Source organism: Balearica regulorum, chromosome 3, assembly GCF_011004875.1.
Source record: "Balearica regulorum gibbericeps isolate bBalReg1 chromosome 3, bBalReg1.pri, whole genome shotgun sequence".
NCBI classification, from domain to species: domain Eukaryota; kingdom Metazoa; phylum Chordata; class Aves; order Gruiformes; family Gruidae; genus Balearica; species Balearica regulorum.
Genome location: NC_046186.1, coordinates 40,169,619 through 40,183,558, shown reverse-complemented (window position 1 = coordinate 40,183,558; position 13,940 = coordinate 40,169,619). Strand labels below are relative to the sequence as shown.

At 41.7% G+C, this 13,940-nt stretch overlaps 3 protein-coding genes across 5 annotated transcripts in view; 1 reads left to right on the top strand and 2 right to left on the bottom strand.

The window, feature by feature from the left end:
* The window catches only part of GJB7 (gap junction protein beta 7), a 34,841-nt gene that overhangs the window by 7,901 nt on the left and 13,000 nt on the right, over positions 1-13,940 (top strand). The window lies entirely within an intron of this gene.
* On the bottom strand, positions 1,003-7,809 carry C3H6orf163 (chromosome 3 C6orf163 homolog). The gene is made up of 5 exons (XM_010310610.2): positions 7,662-7,809; positions 5,946-6,040; positions 5,300-5,407; positions 2,882-3,084; positions 1,003-1,501 (listed from the first exon to the last, which is right to left on the bottom strand). Exons 1-5 carry the CDS (start codon positions 7,807-7,809, stop codon positions 1,003-1,005), a joined length of 1,053 nt encoding a protein of 350 aa, XP_010308912.2.
* Positions 10,651-13,473, bottom strand: SMIM8 (small integral membrane protein 8). 3 transcript variants are annotated; one of them, XM_075747626.1, is made up of 3 exons: positions 13,393-13,473; positions 12,198-12,339; positions 10,651-11,277 (listed from the first exon to the last, which is right to left on the bottom strand). In XM_075747626.1, exons 2-3 carry the CDS (start codon positions 12,315-12,317, stop codon positions 11,119-11,121), a joined length of 279 nt encoding a protein of 92 aa, XP_075603741.1. In that variant the 5' UTR covers positions 12,318-12,339; positions 13,393-13,473; the 3' UTR covers positions 10,651-11,118. The 3 variants fall into 3 exon arrangements, with proteins under 3 accessions (XP_075603741.1, XP_075603739.1, XP_075603742.1); XM_075747624.1 differs by lacking the exon at positions 13,393-13,473 and adding an exon at positions 13,128-13,365; XM_075747627.1 differs by lacking the exon at positions 13,393-13,473 and adding an exon at positions 12,813-13,043.

Below are 13,940 nucleotides of genomic sequence, written 5' to 3'. Positions count from 1 at the left end.
GTGTGCCAAATATCTGTTCAAAGTATTTTATATGAATTAAACTGTTCCACGAGAAACCAGTGACTTCACTTGTCTTCACTTCTTAGTTTGGTAGAGTGATGGATATCTGTGAGATTATTCTGCTTTTTTGTTTTCTGGGGTTGTTTTTGAGCACAACGAAAAGAAGGCTGCACAGATTGCTCTCTTAAAAATTCCCTTACACAAGATGCCTATGGAGAATTTCCTTCACCATATTATACTTTCTATCCCTACAGTAAAGACCAGCTCCTTTACATTCCTCAGCTTGCACTCACGATGCTAAACCGTGTTTTCAGATTAACAGGTAACAAATGAGATATAGACACAAAGCTTTAGTGAATGGTGTGAGAAGTCTTATTACACAGCGAAGGCAAATCAGACGTTTGGGCAGAATGAATCGCAGACACAGTTGATGTATTGAGGCTGGCCTAAAGCCACACAGGCTTCAAGCATGTGTGAATAGATAAACTCGAGTCCTCCCACAGGAAGGTTATTTTTTTATGCCTGCTGGCACACACTTTTTGCCCAAAAGCTGTCTCTCAAGGTGAGTTTTCAGATCATGTAACCCCTTACTTCTTGCAAGTATTCTAGACATACACACTGCTACATAGAATAACCACCCTGTAAATCTCAGAACTCAAGCTGCAGGTGTTTAAAGCTTGTGTGTCTTACTCCACATCCAAGTATTCAGGGGCAGAGCCAACAGCCCTCACAGTCCAAGCACTAATGCTTAACTAAGTGACAGATTTTCTGATCAGATTTCCAGATTTTTTTCCTTCTCAAGAAGGACTCAGTGGGAAGCTCCTCAAATACTACATGTTCCAACCTCTGCCCTACCATTTGTAAAACAAAAACTAATGCATAATTTCTAAGCATGGCTCACCACTGTATTATTTAATATAGTGGTGGTTATTTTTCTGTGTATCATTCTAACCACACTCATATAATTCAGTGAACAGAGATGAATTTATTTTTCAGCATCACCTATTTGTAGTCCTGTTTACCCATGGCTGTTAATCTCTCACTTCTAATACTCGTTCTCTTATATTTCTTGTCACTGTCCTCTGCTTCTTCTGGGGTGTCCTTCTGCTCAAATGCTTTTCTGAATGGCAGAATAAAATCTGCTTGTCCAGGAGACAGGTTAGGAAATGTGGCATTAATATACTTTCGAAAAGCTTGTCTTGTTGCTTGTATTTCAGTTTCCAGGCTGTCCTTCCAATCTGTCATCTCTTCCAGTTTTTCCATGAGAGTTTTTACCTGTTCTTCTGCTGCTTTCAGCGTAACTATCACTTTTTCCAGCTCCTCAAGATGTAGGGTCTCTGCTTCTTTGAGCTGTTTTTCAGTCTCAATCTGATTCTCTTTCTGCGTGATATTCAGGGCAATAGTCATCTCATGACATTTTTCTTTGTTTAATCGCTCTATACTCTTATGATGTAGTTCCTCAGCTAACATCCTTTCTTCTTTGAGTTGCTCTAAGTGCTTTCTATTTAAAAAAGAAAAAGAAGAAAAGATTTGTAGGGAAGACCTGTTATTAAAGATTATTTAAAAAAACAATTTAAGTCTATTCCTATTCAGGTCATTGTAAAACCCCTCTTCTTCAACTATAAATATACATGGAATTAGAACTTTATGTAGAACCTCTGAAACAAAAGAAGGCCACTGATGACACAGAGAAAGGCAGCTGCAGAAGTTTCTATTTCTGCATGTGTCACTTCTAGCAATAATTTAATGATGCTTGCTTCCAAATAGAAAATATAAAGGATTACTATTTCACTCTTCATTCAGGTCTCTCTTTGAGCTAGCCCTTAAGTACACACTGATTTTCAAATAGACTTTGAGCAATTCTGCCCCCAAGTAAAAAAGCTGTCTTGAAGTGAAATCTAAGAACTGATTTCTAGACTACAGATTCATCTGTAATTTTGTTTAAGTGGTACTGAGAACATCTTTGTGCTAGCACATTAGTAATAAAAGACATAATTTATATTATGTAGTCAAAACATTATGGGTGCTATTCCCCAGAGCTGGCTCAGGGACACATAAAGAATGGTGCATCAGGCATCCATTAAGGTTACTGATCCAAATACTTCAATGTAGAGAAAAAAAAATCTGCCCTCTGTTATTGCTCCCTCCACTTTGCTGGAGATGTTTTCGCAGAACTCTGCTAACATGAGAAGTTAAAGAGACCAGCTAAGTTTATGCAGAATGTGATTTATCTTTTTCAGAAAGGCCATGATTTAATAGTGAAAATGAAGGCATTAAATAATGGATCAAAACTTAAGTGTGACTCTGTTCAGAAAAAAAAAAAAGCATCTTACAAGGGAATACACCTGAACTGATCTTTTCATTGTGAGACTACAGTGTTATTTTGTTGTTTGTGCTGTCAAAAAATGAAATGTAGTCTACTCTTCAAGAAGAGGGGTGTGTTATTATTTTGTCATCAAAGCTGTTGAATTCACAACACTTAATCTATAAGGGTAGAATCTCCTGCGCCCTGCAGATCTCCATATGACACCTATTTTTCAATTTTTGCATAGATGTCATGAAAGACACAATAGGCCCCTGAGATCTTTATTTCTGATGACTCTAAATAAGCCATAAAAAGTAAAACTTTTGGATCCTTGGTTGGCTTTATGATACTTGCTTTTAGGAACAAAACACGTTTTATCTCTACATGGGATATCAGCAATAGAGAGTGAGCCTGCAACTCTTGCTGGTCCCTTGACATTTCCAAATACATTTTTTTCTAAAGGGTCTATCAATCTTTTCCTAGAAGACCTGCATCTGAGCAAGGCCGATGCAATTCCAGTCATTTTCTTTAGCAGAGCATGTTTGCCAGCCAAGTCAGGGGAAACACTAAGAGCACCTGTGCTGTCTGGCTGCTTCCTTCATGGCCGCCTCCCTCTCCTGCTTCCTGGCTTCGGCCACTGCTTGCATCTTCTCCCGGGCACACTCCATCAGGGTGCACTGAAGTCTGTGAGCCATGCGCTGCTCTGCAGCTTCAGTCTCTCTCCTCTGCTCATCCTCCATGTACTGCTGCATCTCTGCCTTCACCTTCCTCACCTCTTCCTTAAGCAAAGTTGAAAGTAGATGTAAGTAGTGACAACTTATTGTTCAGTTGTCTTTAAACAATCCGCAGCAAAGCCCAGCAGAAGACACTTAGGAAAATATTACAGGGCAATTACGGTGACTTACTCTAGCATCATTCCACATCATCCATGTTTTCTACATAAGGCACAAAAAGTTCCTGGATATATTTTCTTCACAAGCTCACATGGCCAGTGATATGGTTTTAGAGTGAGATGGAGAAGAAGCCCAGTCCTTGGTATGCTTGTCAGCAAGATATTGCTCGGGCTAATACATAGAGGTGTGACAACACTAGTCTTAGGTTGTCTGGATGGACATACATACATCTGGAATCTCAGACAACTCAATATATACCAATATACCTCTGTTGCCATTATAGGCCATGCCACACCTAACCATCCAGTAAAGCAATCCAACTCGCTTAACTCACTGCCCAGTCATCTACGCTGCTTTGCCACCATTCACAGCTCTTTCCAAGACCTCTGACAAGTGCATCCTCTGTGGAAGTGGCAAGACACCATTGGGAAAGTTCTGGCTGCTTAGATCTTCGTAGGTTTTCTAATACAGGATGAGCAGAGTTATATGAGGTCTGTTGTAAATCGCTTGCACATCCATGTACAAACCCTGTATTCTGTGTATTTTTGTGGATACTGGTTATTTGCCTACTGCTGGCAAGTAGAGTGACAAATAACATGACCTTCCTACAAGAAGCCTAACTAAAACCATTTGACCATTAGTGGTGGTGGAACAGCAACATCAGCACTGCTGCAAAAAGCCGTTCCTGAGGCTACCAGCTGAAAGCAGTTGTCTTTGACCTATCCTACACGTAAAAACCCACTTCAGTCACTCATTCAGTGATATGTTTTGTTGGCTGCCGCTGTTTGCTCAGACAGATGTTGAGTAAATTTGCTGCCATCACCTCTCCAAGCTAGCTGCTAGTGAGAAGTGAGCTCACTGTTAACACACCTCTTGAACTGCAAGAAATACAAACCGCCAAATCTAAACCATCTTCCAATTACTTTAGTTAGAGCTGCCTCTTCTTTTGTTTCAGCTGTAGAATTCTGTATCTGCTCCTGAGCCCTTAGTCACTGAAGCCAATATTATCAGGACAAATGGTACACGTTCAAACCTTGAAAACTCAGGTCTACAAAGATACACTTATGGCAAGTAATTGAATGGTTAAACACAAGGAACTGAGCTTCTGCCAACTATTGTCAGCAGATGCTATGACAGGAAAAGACAAAGCTCCCTTGGAAAACAGCTCCATAAAATGGAATGAACTCTGCTGGAAACTTAAGACCACTGTAAACCTCCCTGCTTTTCCTCTTGCGATGCCAAGCACGTCGCTTTGACTGCCTGCAGTATAAACAGGTAGCTATTTAGAAACTTGTATAAAATAAAATTCCAAAGCAACACACTCTGGCAATTCTTTGTGCGCCTTTCATCCACTGGTGGGAGGCTGCAAGACTAAGGATGACAGGTGTTCGATGGACTGCATAATGCCCGACCAAGGAGTGCTTGGATGTTCTAGTGGTGAAAAGCCCTGCGAAGCAGTGCAGAAAGCAGGAAGGCTCAGATCCAGAAGGCAATTGCCTTCCTTTTTCTTTCTACATGTCTCTCACATATCCAAACAGCCATACAAAGCATGTGCTAAGTACATATAGAAATAGAAAGCTACAGCTGGTGTGCTTCATTTAGAAATATCTCTATGCTGGCAGTTTTCCTTCTCCTCCACTCCTCTTAGGGTCCAGGTTCAGTAAATCAGTTAAACACCTTTCTAGCTGTGATGAACACAAAACTTCAGGACAGATTTAGTTAAGCCCATATTTGACTGCCCTTAAGAAATGCACCTCATCAGGTTCAGTGGCTGGCTGAATCAAGGCCTGACAGGGAATTTTCAACAAAGGCCACAAACTTAATTCAATAAATAAAAAAAGTTAAATGTGTTGAAAGTGAATTAAAAATCCAGCTAGCTCGAGCTCACATCTCCCCTAGCACAAAGACAAAGCTAGTCATCTTTCAGGCCAAGTTCTTCTCCTGGCACTAAAGTACAAATCTCAGATGAATGAAGGTCCTGGTTATGGCCAGCATTAAAAATATAACTTTTTTTAAATGTAGAATGACATTCTTAGTTGTCAAAACCATGATTCTGTCATGCTGGCTATTTCTATGGTAATGAAAGCAAACTGGTTCATACCCTTAATTCCTCTCCAAGTTTTTGTTTAAGGTCTTGTACAAATGCACTGTGGTTAGCGGCTGCCTCTTTGAGAGCTTTATCCACTGCATCCTTCTTGTGCATTTCAGCCTTTAAAACAAGTTATTATTTAAGTATAGCAGTTCACATTCTAATAACATCCTATTAAGATGAAGCAGAGGTTACATAATCAGTTCTGTATTTTTCTATTCAAAAAATCAGAGCAAGTTAAATTTAAAGCCAGATGGCAAAATACATTTTGGCCCATTTGGCAATTTTATTGCAGCGATTCCTGTTAAAATGTGGCCACACAATCGCGTTGAGCCGTGAGTTGTAACCACTATACGTCTGTATTATAAAGGGCAGTTTCAGAATCTTACATAGCACTGTGGGAAACAGCTTTAACAACCGACAACTTCTGTGTGCTTTAAAGGCCTTTTTCAGATCAGATGTAAAATTTGTTATTAATTCAAAGTATGCTTTGTTGTGCACATATGTGCACACAGAACTCTGTGAACAAAGGATGAGCTGAAATTAATGACAGCTCTATAGCAGTGACCTCAAAGTTCTTTATTAACTGTTTTTACACTATACCAATTATTCCAAAGAATAATCAGCATTTAAATGACAGGAGCATAATTTAATTTACCTGAGAACAAAGTTCAGCTTTCATTTTTTCAATGCGCTCTTGTATCTCCACCTCCTTCTTTTTATGTTGTTGTTCTTGAATGTCTGCTCCAATCTCTGCACAATCAACACAAGCAGATCATGCACACCAAATAACTGTAGTGCAGAAACCCGTGCCTCTCTCCCGACCCCGTTGCATGGCTCCGCAGCTGAATTAAAAATCAAAAGGCTAAAAACTACACACCCACAGTTCACGTATAGAAAAAATACAATTATTACTGCTTGTGCAGTTCCATAAATGTAATAGGAAGGTGCTGAACCCAACGCTCACCTTCTGGGCAAGGCTGCACAACAGGAGAGCATCACGGACTCCCATGGTAATGCTGTGAAAGCAAACAGGTAGCCCTGCTAACTCATTTGAAAAACCCGTCTTCAGCACCAAGGATTGCCCGGAAGAGAAGCCACTGCAGAGAGAGGTAGATAAAGATGCTTTTCTGCAACCCAAAACTCCCCCTCAAAAGTGGGATTTCGGATCCTCCCCCTCCGCCTTTCCTACTCAGTGCCAAGCCTGGGCATTGCTTTGGATCCCATTCTCTGCACCTGGCAGGGCCGTAGAGTCACCTTTTCCTGGGTTATTAGGAAAACAAAAAAGGAATAGAGCCACAGGAGATCTAGCTTTCACACAGCCACTGGAGGATTAGGTGTCCCTCTTTCACCCCAGTGTTCTTCCTCACTCCACATGGGTGAGCAGAGTCCTCTCACGGAGCTAACACAAAGTACATGGAAAACAGCAGCAGGATGGGACAAAGGGCTCAACAGGTTTAAATCAGCAAAACAGAAGTCCAACAGTGCATGAATCTTAGCAACAAGCATGTTGTGCTCTGACTGCATAGCTTTTCCCCAGGCCATTATATTAAACAGTAAAGAGAAAATAATTTAAAAAGAGACTTTCTGTGGCCTTCTGGATGCATTTTACTGTGTGTGTCAGTGCAGGGCTGAAGCCTCGTGTTCTGAGACATGCACAGCTCTCGCCCAGCTGCCAAGGCTCTCAGTACACTGATAATCCCTTGGATATTGTTTAAAATAGAAACCAAGCACACTCCTCTTCACAACGCACATTAATTAAAATGCACAACATGATCTCTACAAAACTTTACAGGGCTAATCAGAAACCTCTATGACAATTAGAAACAGCATTAAAAGATATTTGAGATTCTTGCTTGATCCTCAAACAAGTGAATGCCACCATACGCTTTCCTTCGTCGTTGAGGTTATGATTGTGGTATGTCAGAAAAAAATCAAACCTCAAGAGGCTCTACAGAGCCTCATGCTAAGGTCAGCAGCCAGAATCAGGTAGGAGAAGGCAGGATTACGGATAAAACACCCCAGCTGTGTCCTGTTGAAGGACAAAGGGATGATCTTTGCAAATGTTAAGTCTTAAGCATAGTTCTTCCCCCAAACTACTTGAGCCCTAGAAAACATTTGCTAACAGTCTTACAGCTCATTCTCTTTTGCACTTCATTATGCCCAAATCTGAAAGTCTCCACGCACCATGGGATGGCTGACACTGTCTCCGCTCTGAATATGTTGGATTTATTAATATTCAGAAGGTAAGCGCAGTTCGTTCTTACCAAGATGTGAATGCCTTCATGACTATCAAGAACAGATGGATACAACAGCTCTTGGGAGTTTTCCTAAATCTTAGATTGTGAGGAAAGGACTTCAGAAACAAACTTACCCAGTATATCATGATGAGTGTAATACCGTGTTCTGAAAGGCTTATACTTCCGAATCCGATCAAAAGTAGCGTTGGAAGGTGGTGGTGGTATTATTTTGGAACATACAGCACAACAAACAAAGGAGTCCAGATCAGGACTCGTAATCATTGTGGTATTCTAGTATTTTGCTGTAATACAGTTACTAAAATGTCAGAACTCTATTCCTGATAGATCTCTCATTTGCAGGCATAAACGCTTCTTGTTGCTACAGAAAACACGCAAGCCAGTGAAGAGAGAAAAATCATTGACCATTCACTTTTTACCAAGTTAGCCGAAACGTTTGCCTTCAGATGAGGATTCGCACATGCCGACAACTCAGTAACATGCTGTAGGCAGATGATGAGGGAGGGTTGTACAAAGTGACCCCTTCCAGCCTTAATACAGCTCCCTACGTAGCAACTGTCACTAGGCAGGGCTGGCTTTGCTCACAAAGAACTAACTTTCCCTGGTAATAGTTAAGGAGCATCACAGTAGGCTTTGGCTTTTTAATGCATTTTTTTTGTTGTTGTTCTTGAATCTCAACAACTTCTATTCAAAGGAAGATTTTAGGAGATTTTAGAAGCAGTACAATAGCTAAGGAGTCTAAGGAGATTTTAGGAGCAGTACAATAGCTACTGTTTCAGATATTTGAATCATAGCATTTTGTTGCTGTTCTTGGTGAAGATGTGAAAGCCACCATGGACAATAAGGAACTGGCAAAAACCTGCAAGAGCCTCTGCCTAGGAAATCACTTCGACTCACAGCTCCCGTCAAGCCAGCTATTATCCATTGTAGATAATTATTACTATATTGAAGATGAAATTGAGAAAAATGGAACCAAAGAAATTGTATGGGTGCTGTTTGCTTATCCTCCAGATGCATAACGGGAGCAGCACTTTCAGAGTTCTGCGAACAAATTTTGTCACCGATGTAGTTGTGTTTGGGTGGGGTTTTTTTCCCCCTTTAATCCCTATACACACATAGTTTCTATGATACAAATCAGTTACTTAAACCAGCAGATGCCAGTATTGATACTATAACACTCGTAATTTACTACATTCTTCTCTGTATTTGCACTGCTTTATCTCCTTTTTATATATAATTTTTGTAGCATTAAGAGAGTTACCTGTACAGCAGCTGCCACAAATAAATATGGAGAAGCTCTTTCAAACTAAGAATGAGTTTAAATGCTCACTCTTCCTTCAGCCTAGGCAGTTCTAAATGAACCTGGTTAACAGGACTTTACTCCATCCAACAGATAAGAGGCCCCATCTCAGACAGCTTTTCTATGAAGTGCCTTTGGCATGCACGTCGCCTAGATTCTGCCCAGGTCAGTCCCACACCTTTCTCTTTCGCACACTCTCCTCCTTTTCCCCCAGTAACTTCCAGATCCATATTCACTTCACAAAACAGAATTCAAAATTTTAAGAGCCCAAATCCTGCATTATTCCCAAATACGTGAAAATGAGAGACTGGGCTTTCACACTTTGAGTAATCTGCAGGTATAAGGATCAAAGCGTGTATTTTAAAAGCCTGCAGAAAGACAGGTTAAAATGTTTACTGTAGCACTCATTTTGAAATAATTCAAATTCATGCAGACATACGAGACTCATGCATTTTAATAAACTGAAGAGAGCTAAAATCCTGTGTGACCTTCTCTAAAAGAACAGATTAATTCTAAAGATCCATTGCATCCTATCAAACAAGACATATTCTACATGATATGCACAGCATGTGATAGTTCTGAATTCACCTGGAAATTCCTTCACCAATCAAAAGGCAAGCAGCTTCCTCACCTGCAAGCTTTCAGATTTCCTCAAGATCTTGCTGTTGTGTTGCTAGGCTCAGAAAGGGGAATATGCTTTTAAAGGCTGTAAAAAATGCTGGTTTTTTTATAGCTTTATCAAAGGTAGAACTCACTTCCCTTCTCAGGAAGGAGGTAGTCAAACCAAGGCCCAGCCTAATTTAGGATGCAGAGAAAACCCATAGAGCAACTACTGTGCCCTGAGGCAGTCACCTTTTTTATCTTCAATAAAAAAACCCCTTTCAATAACAAAACCCAAAGCAATTCCCAGAATGACAAAGCAGATGTCCTTGTATGTTTTTTCTTCTTTGGCCTAACAGGGCCAGAAGGGGGTTAACAAAGACTTCTCTCAGCTTCTTGGGAGCCCCTGATGGGGTTGAAAATATGAGGAGCTGAATGGAAAAATGCAACTAGAACATTACTAAGGGTCCGTGGTGAAAAAAGGGCACAGCCTGGTATGTGCCCTCCAACCACCTGTTCTGGAGTTTGGTCAATGGGATACCGCCTAGGAAGTGTCAGGCACACAGAAGCAGCTGGAGAAGTTCATAGGAGAAGGCCTCAGTGCTGGAACTGGGAAGCACACACCTGTACAGTTTGCTCAAGGTAAAGGTTCACATGGGAACCACCTCATGTGCTAAGGAAACACCACAATGACCACCTGCCCTCCAGCCGCGCTCACAGTGGCACCAACCTGCCAAAGGTCACCACTAACCACACACCGGACTGTTCGGCAAGACCAGGCTTGTTCAGGTTGATATGTTCTTTCCTCTGTGCCTTCAAGAACCTGTTGATTTTAGACTTTCTATTCCTTATTTTGAGCTCAGTAACCTATAATAAATTAATGTTATATAATGTACTTTGCAATATAGAGAAATGTGATTTTTGAATGCAGCTTAAATAAATAAACTAGTCCTGCTGACTGGTCAAGACCACCACACAAGCTCTGGCTAACCTGGAGTCGTACATATCAATTGGCAAGCTGATACTGGTATGTAACTCATCTGCTGCTGTATGATGCCAAACACAAAAGGTAATGGCTTAGTTCTTCCTGCCTTCCTCTTGGCAGAAGTACTCATTTCACTTTTTCTTCTCTAACTAGCTACTGATTTTTTTTTTTCATTTGTAAGGAAGAGTATATTAGGATGCAAGGATTATTTTGACCAGTATTTTAAAAATTCCTTTATTAAATAAAACCCTTCAATGACTGCTTTATCAGATCTTTCTTGCCTGAAAATTATTTTACTTGCATCACTCAATTATCAACTTTCAAGAGATCAACTTTTTCTTTTCATGCACAATACATTATGCCTTCTGTTTAAAAAATAAAAGACAAACCGCTGTTTTCACTATCATGTAAATTTCTAAGGCATTCAGCAGTCTTGAGTGCACATCCGAGTTAATTGCATGTCTTCTGACATACTGTGGACATTGCAGACAACAATTCTTAAAATCACTTTAATGTTTGTATGTATCTTAATAGCAATTTATTTGTACAGACACAGCATTTTATAAAGGAACTTAAATTGGATTAAATAGCAAGAGACGTTTATCCATTATTATAATGGACAAGGAAAAAAATAGTAGTTGCCTTGAAAAGTTCTGTGACAGATTTGCTGATTTCCTTCCTTATGTTCTCAGTCCCACTTGGAAGTTTTCCTCCTCATATACCTGGACCCCTCACTGTCGATGGCTTCATAAAGGTCCTTTTTATTCTCTACTGTTGCATGCAAATAACCAAGGTAGGCCACACAGAGGGTAATTGCCATGAGACCAAATGCCATCACAGGTTTGTTCTGACAAAAAAAAAAAAAAGGAAAAAAAGTACATTTTTAGTCAAAACATTTTTCATTCATCACAAACATTACATTCTACAAACTTAGCTTAGAAAGTGAACAGTAAACTATTGTGACATCTCCAAAAATCATCATTGCCTGCTTATAGAATGATCCAAATAACTTTAATAAGCGGCAAGAAGGGAGACCTGATTTTCTGATAGCAAAAGGAATTACCTATGAAGAAGACGACTCCAGTGCTGTTTTATGCTGGTCATGAATGCTGCTTCAGCATAAATGAACAGGCCAAAACCAATTACTAAAGATAATTATTACAAACTTCTAACAGAATTCATCTGGATAGACTATTGGCACAATGAACCCTGCTCCTGTCAAGCAACCTTGATTATATTCCTCTAAACCAGATCATGTATTATCACTACAACATCTACTTTTATTATATGCATAAAATTTCATCCAGTCTTGCTGCGTTCTGCAAGTGTAAATAAAACCAGAGTATCATCAACTTAACTATAAATGCAAGAAAAAGAAAAACCCAAAATATCAAAAAGCTGCCAAAAATCCCCTTCTTTCACATAAAAAAGTTTGCATTTTATGATTTATTCCCTTTTAAATATTAAAGAGGACTCCTATTACTTAATCTGTCAAATTACATGGTTAATATGCCTGCAAACAGTCTTTCTGAAAGCAACTTGGTTTTCAACCAAAATAACAGTGAAATAAAAGCTGGAATAAACAATGTAATGTTCTGGGCTCTTAACAGTCAGAGTAGAAAAAAAGTAAAAATATTTTTAGTTACATTACTGAGTGGTTTGCATAACAAGAAATGGTTATATAATGCACACAGAATTGCGATGATTATTTTCAAGCAACTGTGTCTCTCCAAGCATATTTAGTTTCTCTCAGAACAAGCCTCTTACAGGTTTAATGAAAAGCTCTGGGTTCACAGCTCGGAAGAGCATAGTTGTTTGAACACTCCTCAGTCCTGGTTTTCTCTCTTTGGGTGTTTCATTTTCATTTGGAGGTTTGGTAGAAGACATTTTAATTAAAGCTGAATACCTCCTAAAAACAGAATGAAAAATAGATGTCATTTTTATAAAAACCTGAAAGAACTACATTCACTGAATTCACACTCAGCTTGTCGTCTTACAGCATGGTTTTCTGTTTCTGTATATATTGATTGCCTTTGACCTTACCTAACATTCCCAGCTTAAGCACAGTGACTTTCAATCTTGTCCATCCGAAAACTAACTTTTGGAGATACACATCTTTATACAGCAAGTCTCCTCATAATGGGCTCACGGGATTTTTACTTGCCTTTGGCTAATGCTTTGGCATCAGTCTTCAGGCTAAAAAGACAGTATCAGGGCACATTTATTATTTTAATAACATTATGTGTGACAGGACAGCCTGCAACCTGTTGCAGTGTGGTCACTCTATCCACCCGCAGCCCTAAGACTCAAGTCTCATTTTCACATAGGAGATGCAGGTCACCTGCAAGATGCCACCTGAGCAAAGGTGAACAAAACACACACTCCGCTTACTGTGGGGACAGAGGAGACAGGGTGCTAAGGACACCCCTGCCCCGTAGTTTATACGAGTGGAGCACAGCTGGGGGCCCCGGGGCAGGATTCACAAACCCAATCCAACCCAGCAATCACCCGGGGCCTTCTCCCGTAAGGCCTCAGGCACGGCAAGGAGGTCAGGGCGGCGTGAAGGTCGCTAAAGGCGATCACACGGGGACAAAGCACTGTCAGGCACAGGGTGGCACGCCGCCAGTCCATACGTGAGGAGCAACCGCCCAGCACCTCAGCCTGACTCCGCCGTATCTGCCCCCGAGTTGCACAAACCTTGAGGGCGGCGAGGGAAAGGGCAGAAACCTCCCCCCGAGCGGTGAGGGGACTCCTGACACCACTATCGGCTTTAGGCCGGGGACGAAGGGGGCAGTTTCCCACAGAAAAAGCCCGGCGGGGACGCCCAGGACATAACGAGCAAGACTAGGCCGCCGCCATGCTCCAACAGCGCCTGAGGAGGCGGAAGATGACGGTTATCGCCTCACGGCCAGCAGGCGCCATCCCGCGCACCCCCTCACCCCCCTCCCCTGCCGCTACTCACCCCGCGCTGCCAGCGGGGCCTCCCCTCGAGAGGGACGGAAGCGCCTGCGCGCTTGCGCCCCCTCCTGGGAGGAGGCCGGCGGCGCGGGCTGGAGGGGCGGGAGAGCGGCCGGGTCCCGCCCCGCCCCGCCCATTCCCTCAGGCGGAGTGAGGAGAGCTGGGGAACGCGTCTTGTCTGGCCGGTACGGCGGTCTTCTTTCCTAAGCATAGCTCCAAATCGTCAAGCGGGAAGTGGGGGAGGAAGCTCGCTCGGTGGGAAGAGGAACATGTCACCACTGAGCCCCTCCTCAGCACCCGAGCCGCCCCGACCCTCCGTGGCCAGGGAGCAAGCATTGGCCTGTGGGCAATGGCTGGTGGCCCTGGTAACCCCCTGTAAACTAAGACTCGTCTGGTTGGTGCAAACTGGGAAGAACTACACAGGCTAGTGGCAGTTAAATGTAGGAAAGGAGAAAAAGAGAAGCAGCGAGATTCCCCTGTCTGTTAATCCCAAGCACTGGGATCGGGAAGGGGTGTTGAGGCATGCCTCTGGAAGTGCAGTCATTTGAGCAG

What these genes read in the sequence shown, in the direction of transcription:
- C3H6orf163 (XM_010310610.2), bottom strand. Translation starts at nt 7,809, where the DNA reads ATGATTACGAGTCCTGATCTGGACTCCTTTGTTTGTTGTGCTGTATGT. An exon ending in AAGCTGAACTTTGTTCTCAG is followed by an intron (nt 5,408 to 5,945) that starts GTAAATTAAATT and finishes CTTGTTTTAAAG; the next exon opens with GCTGAAATGCACAAGAAGGA. An exon ending in AACTTGGAGAGGAATTAAGG is followed by an intron (nt 3,085 to 5,299) that starts GTATGAACCAGT and finishes ACTTTGCTTAAG; the next exon opens with GAAGAGGTGAGGAAGGTGAA.
- SMIM8 (XM_075747626.1), bottom strand. Translation starts at nt 12,317, where the DNA reads ATGTCTTCTACCAAACCTCCAAATGAAAATGAAACACCCAAAGAGAGA. An exon ending in CAGAGCTTTTCATTAAACCT is followed by an intron (nt 11,278 to 12,197) that starts GTAAGAGGCTTG and finishes TTTTTTTGTCAG; the next exon opens with AACAAACCTGTGATGGCATT.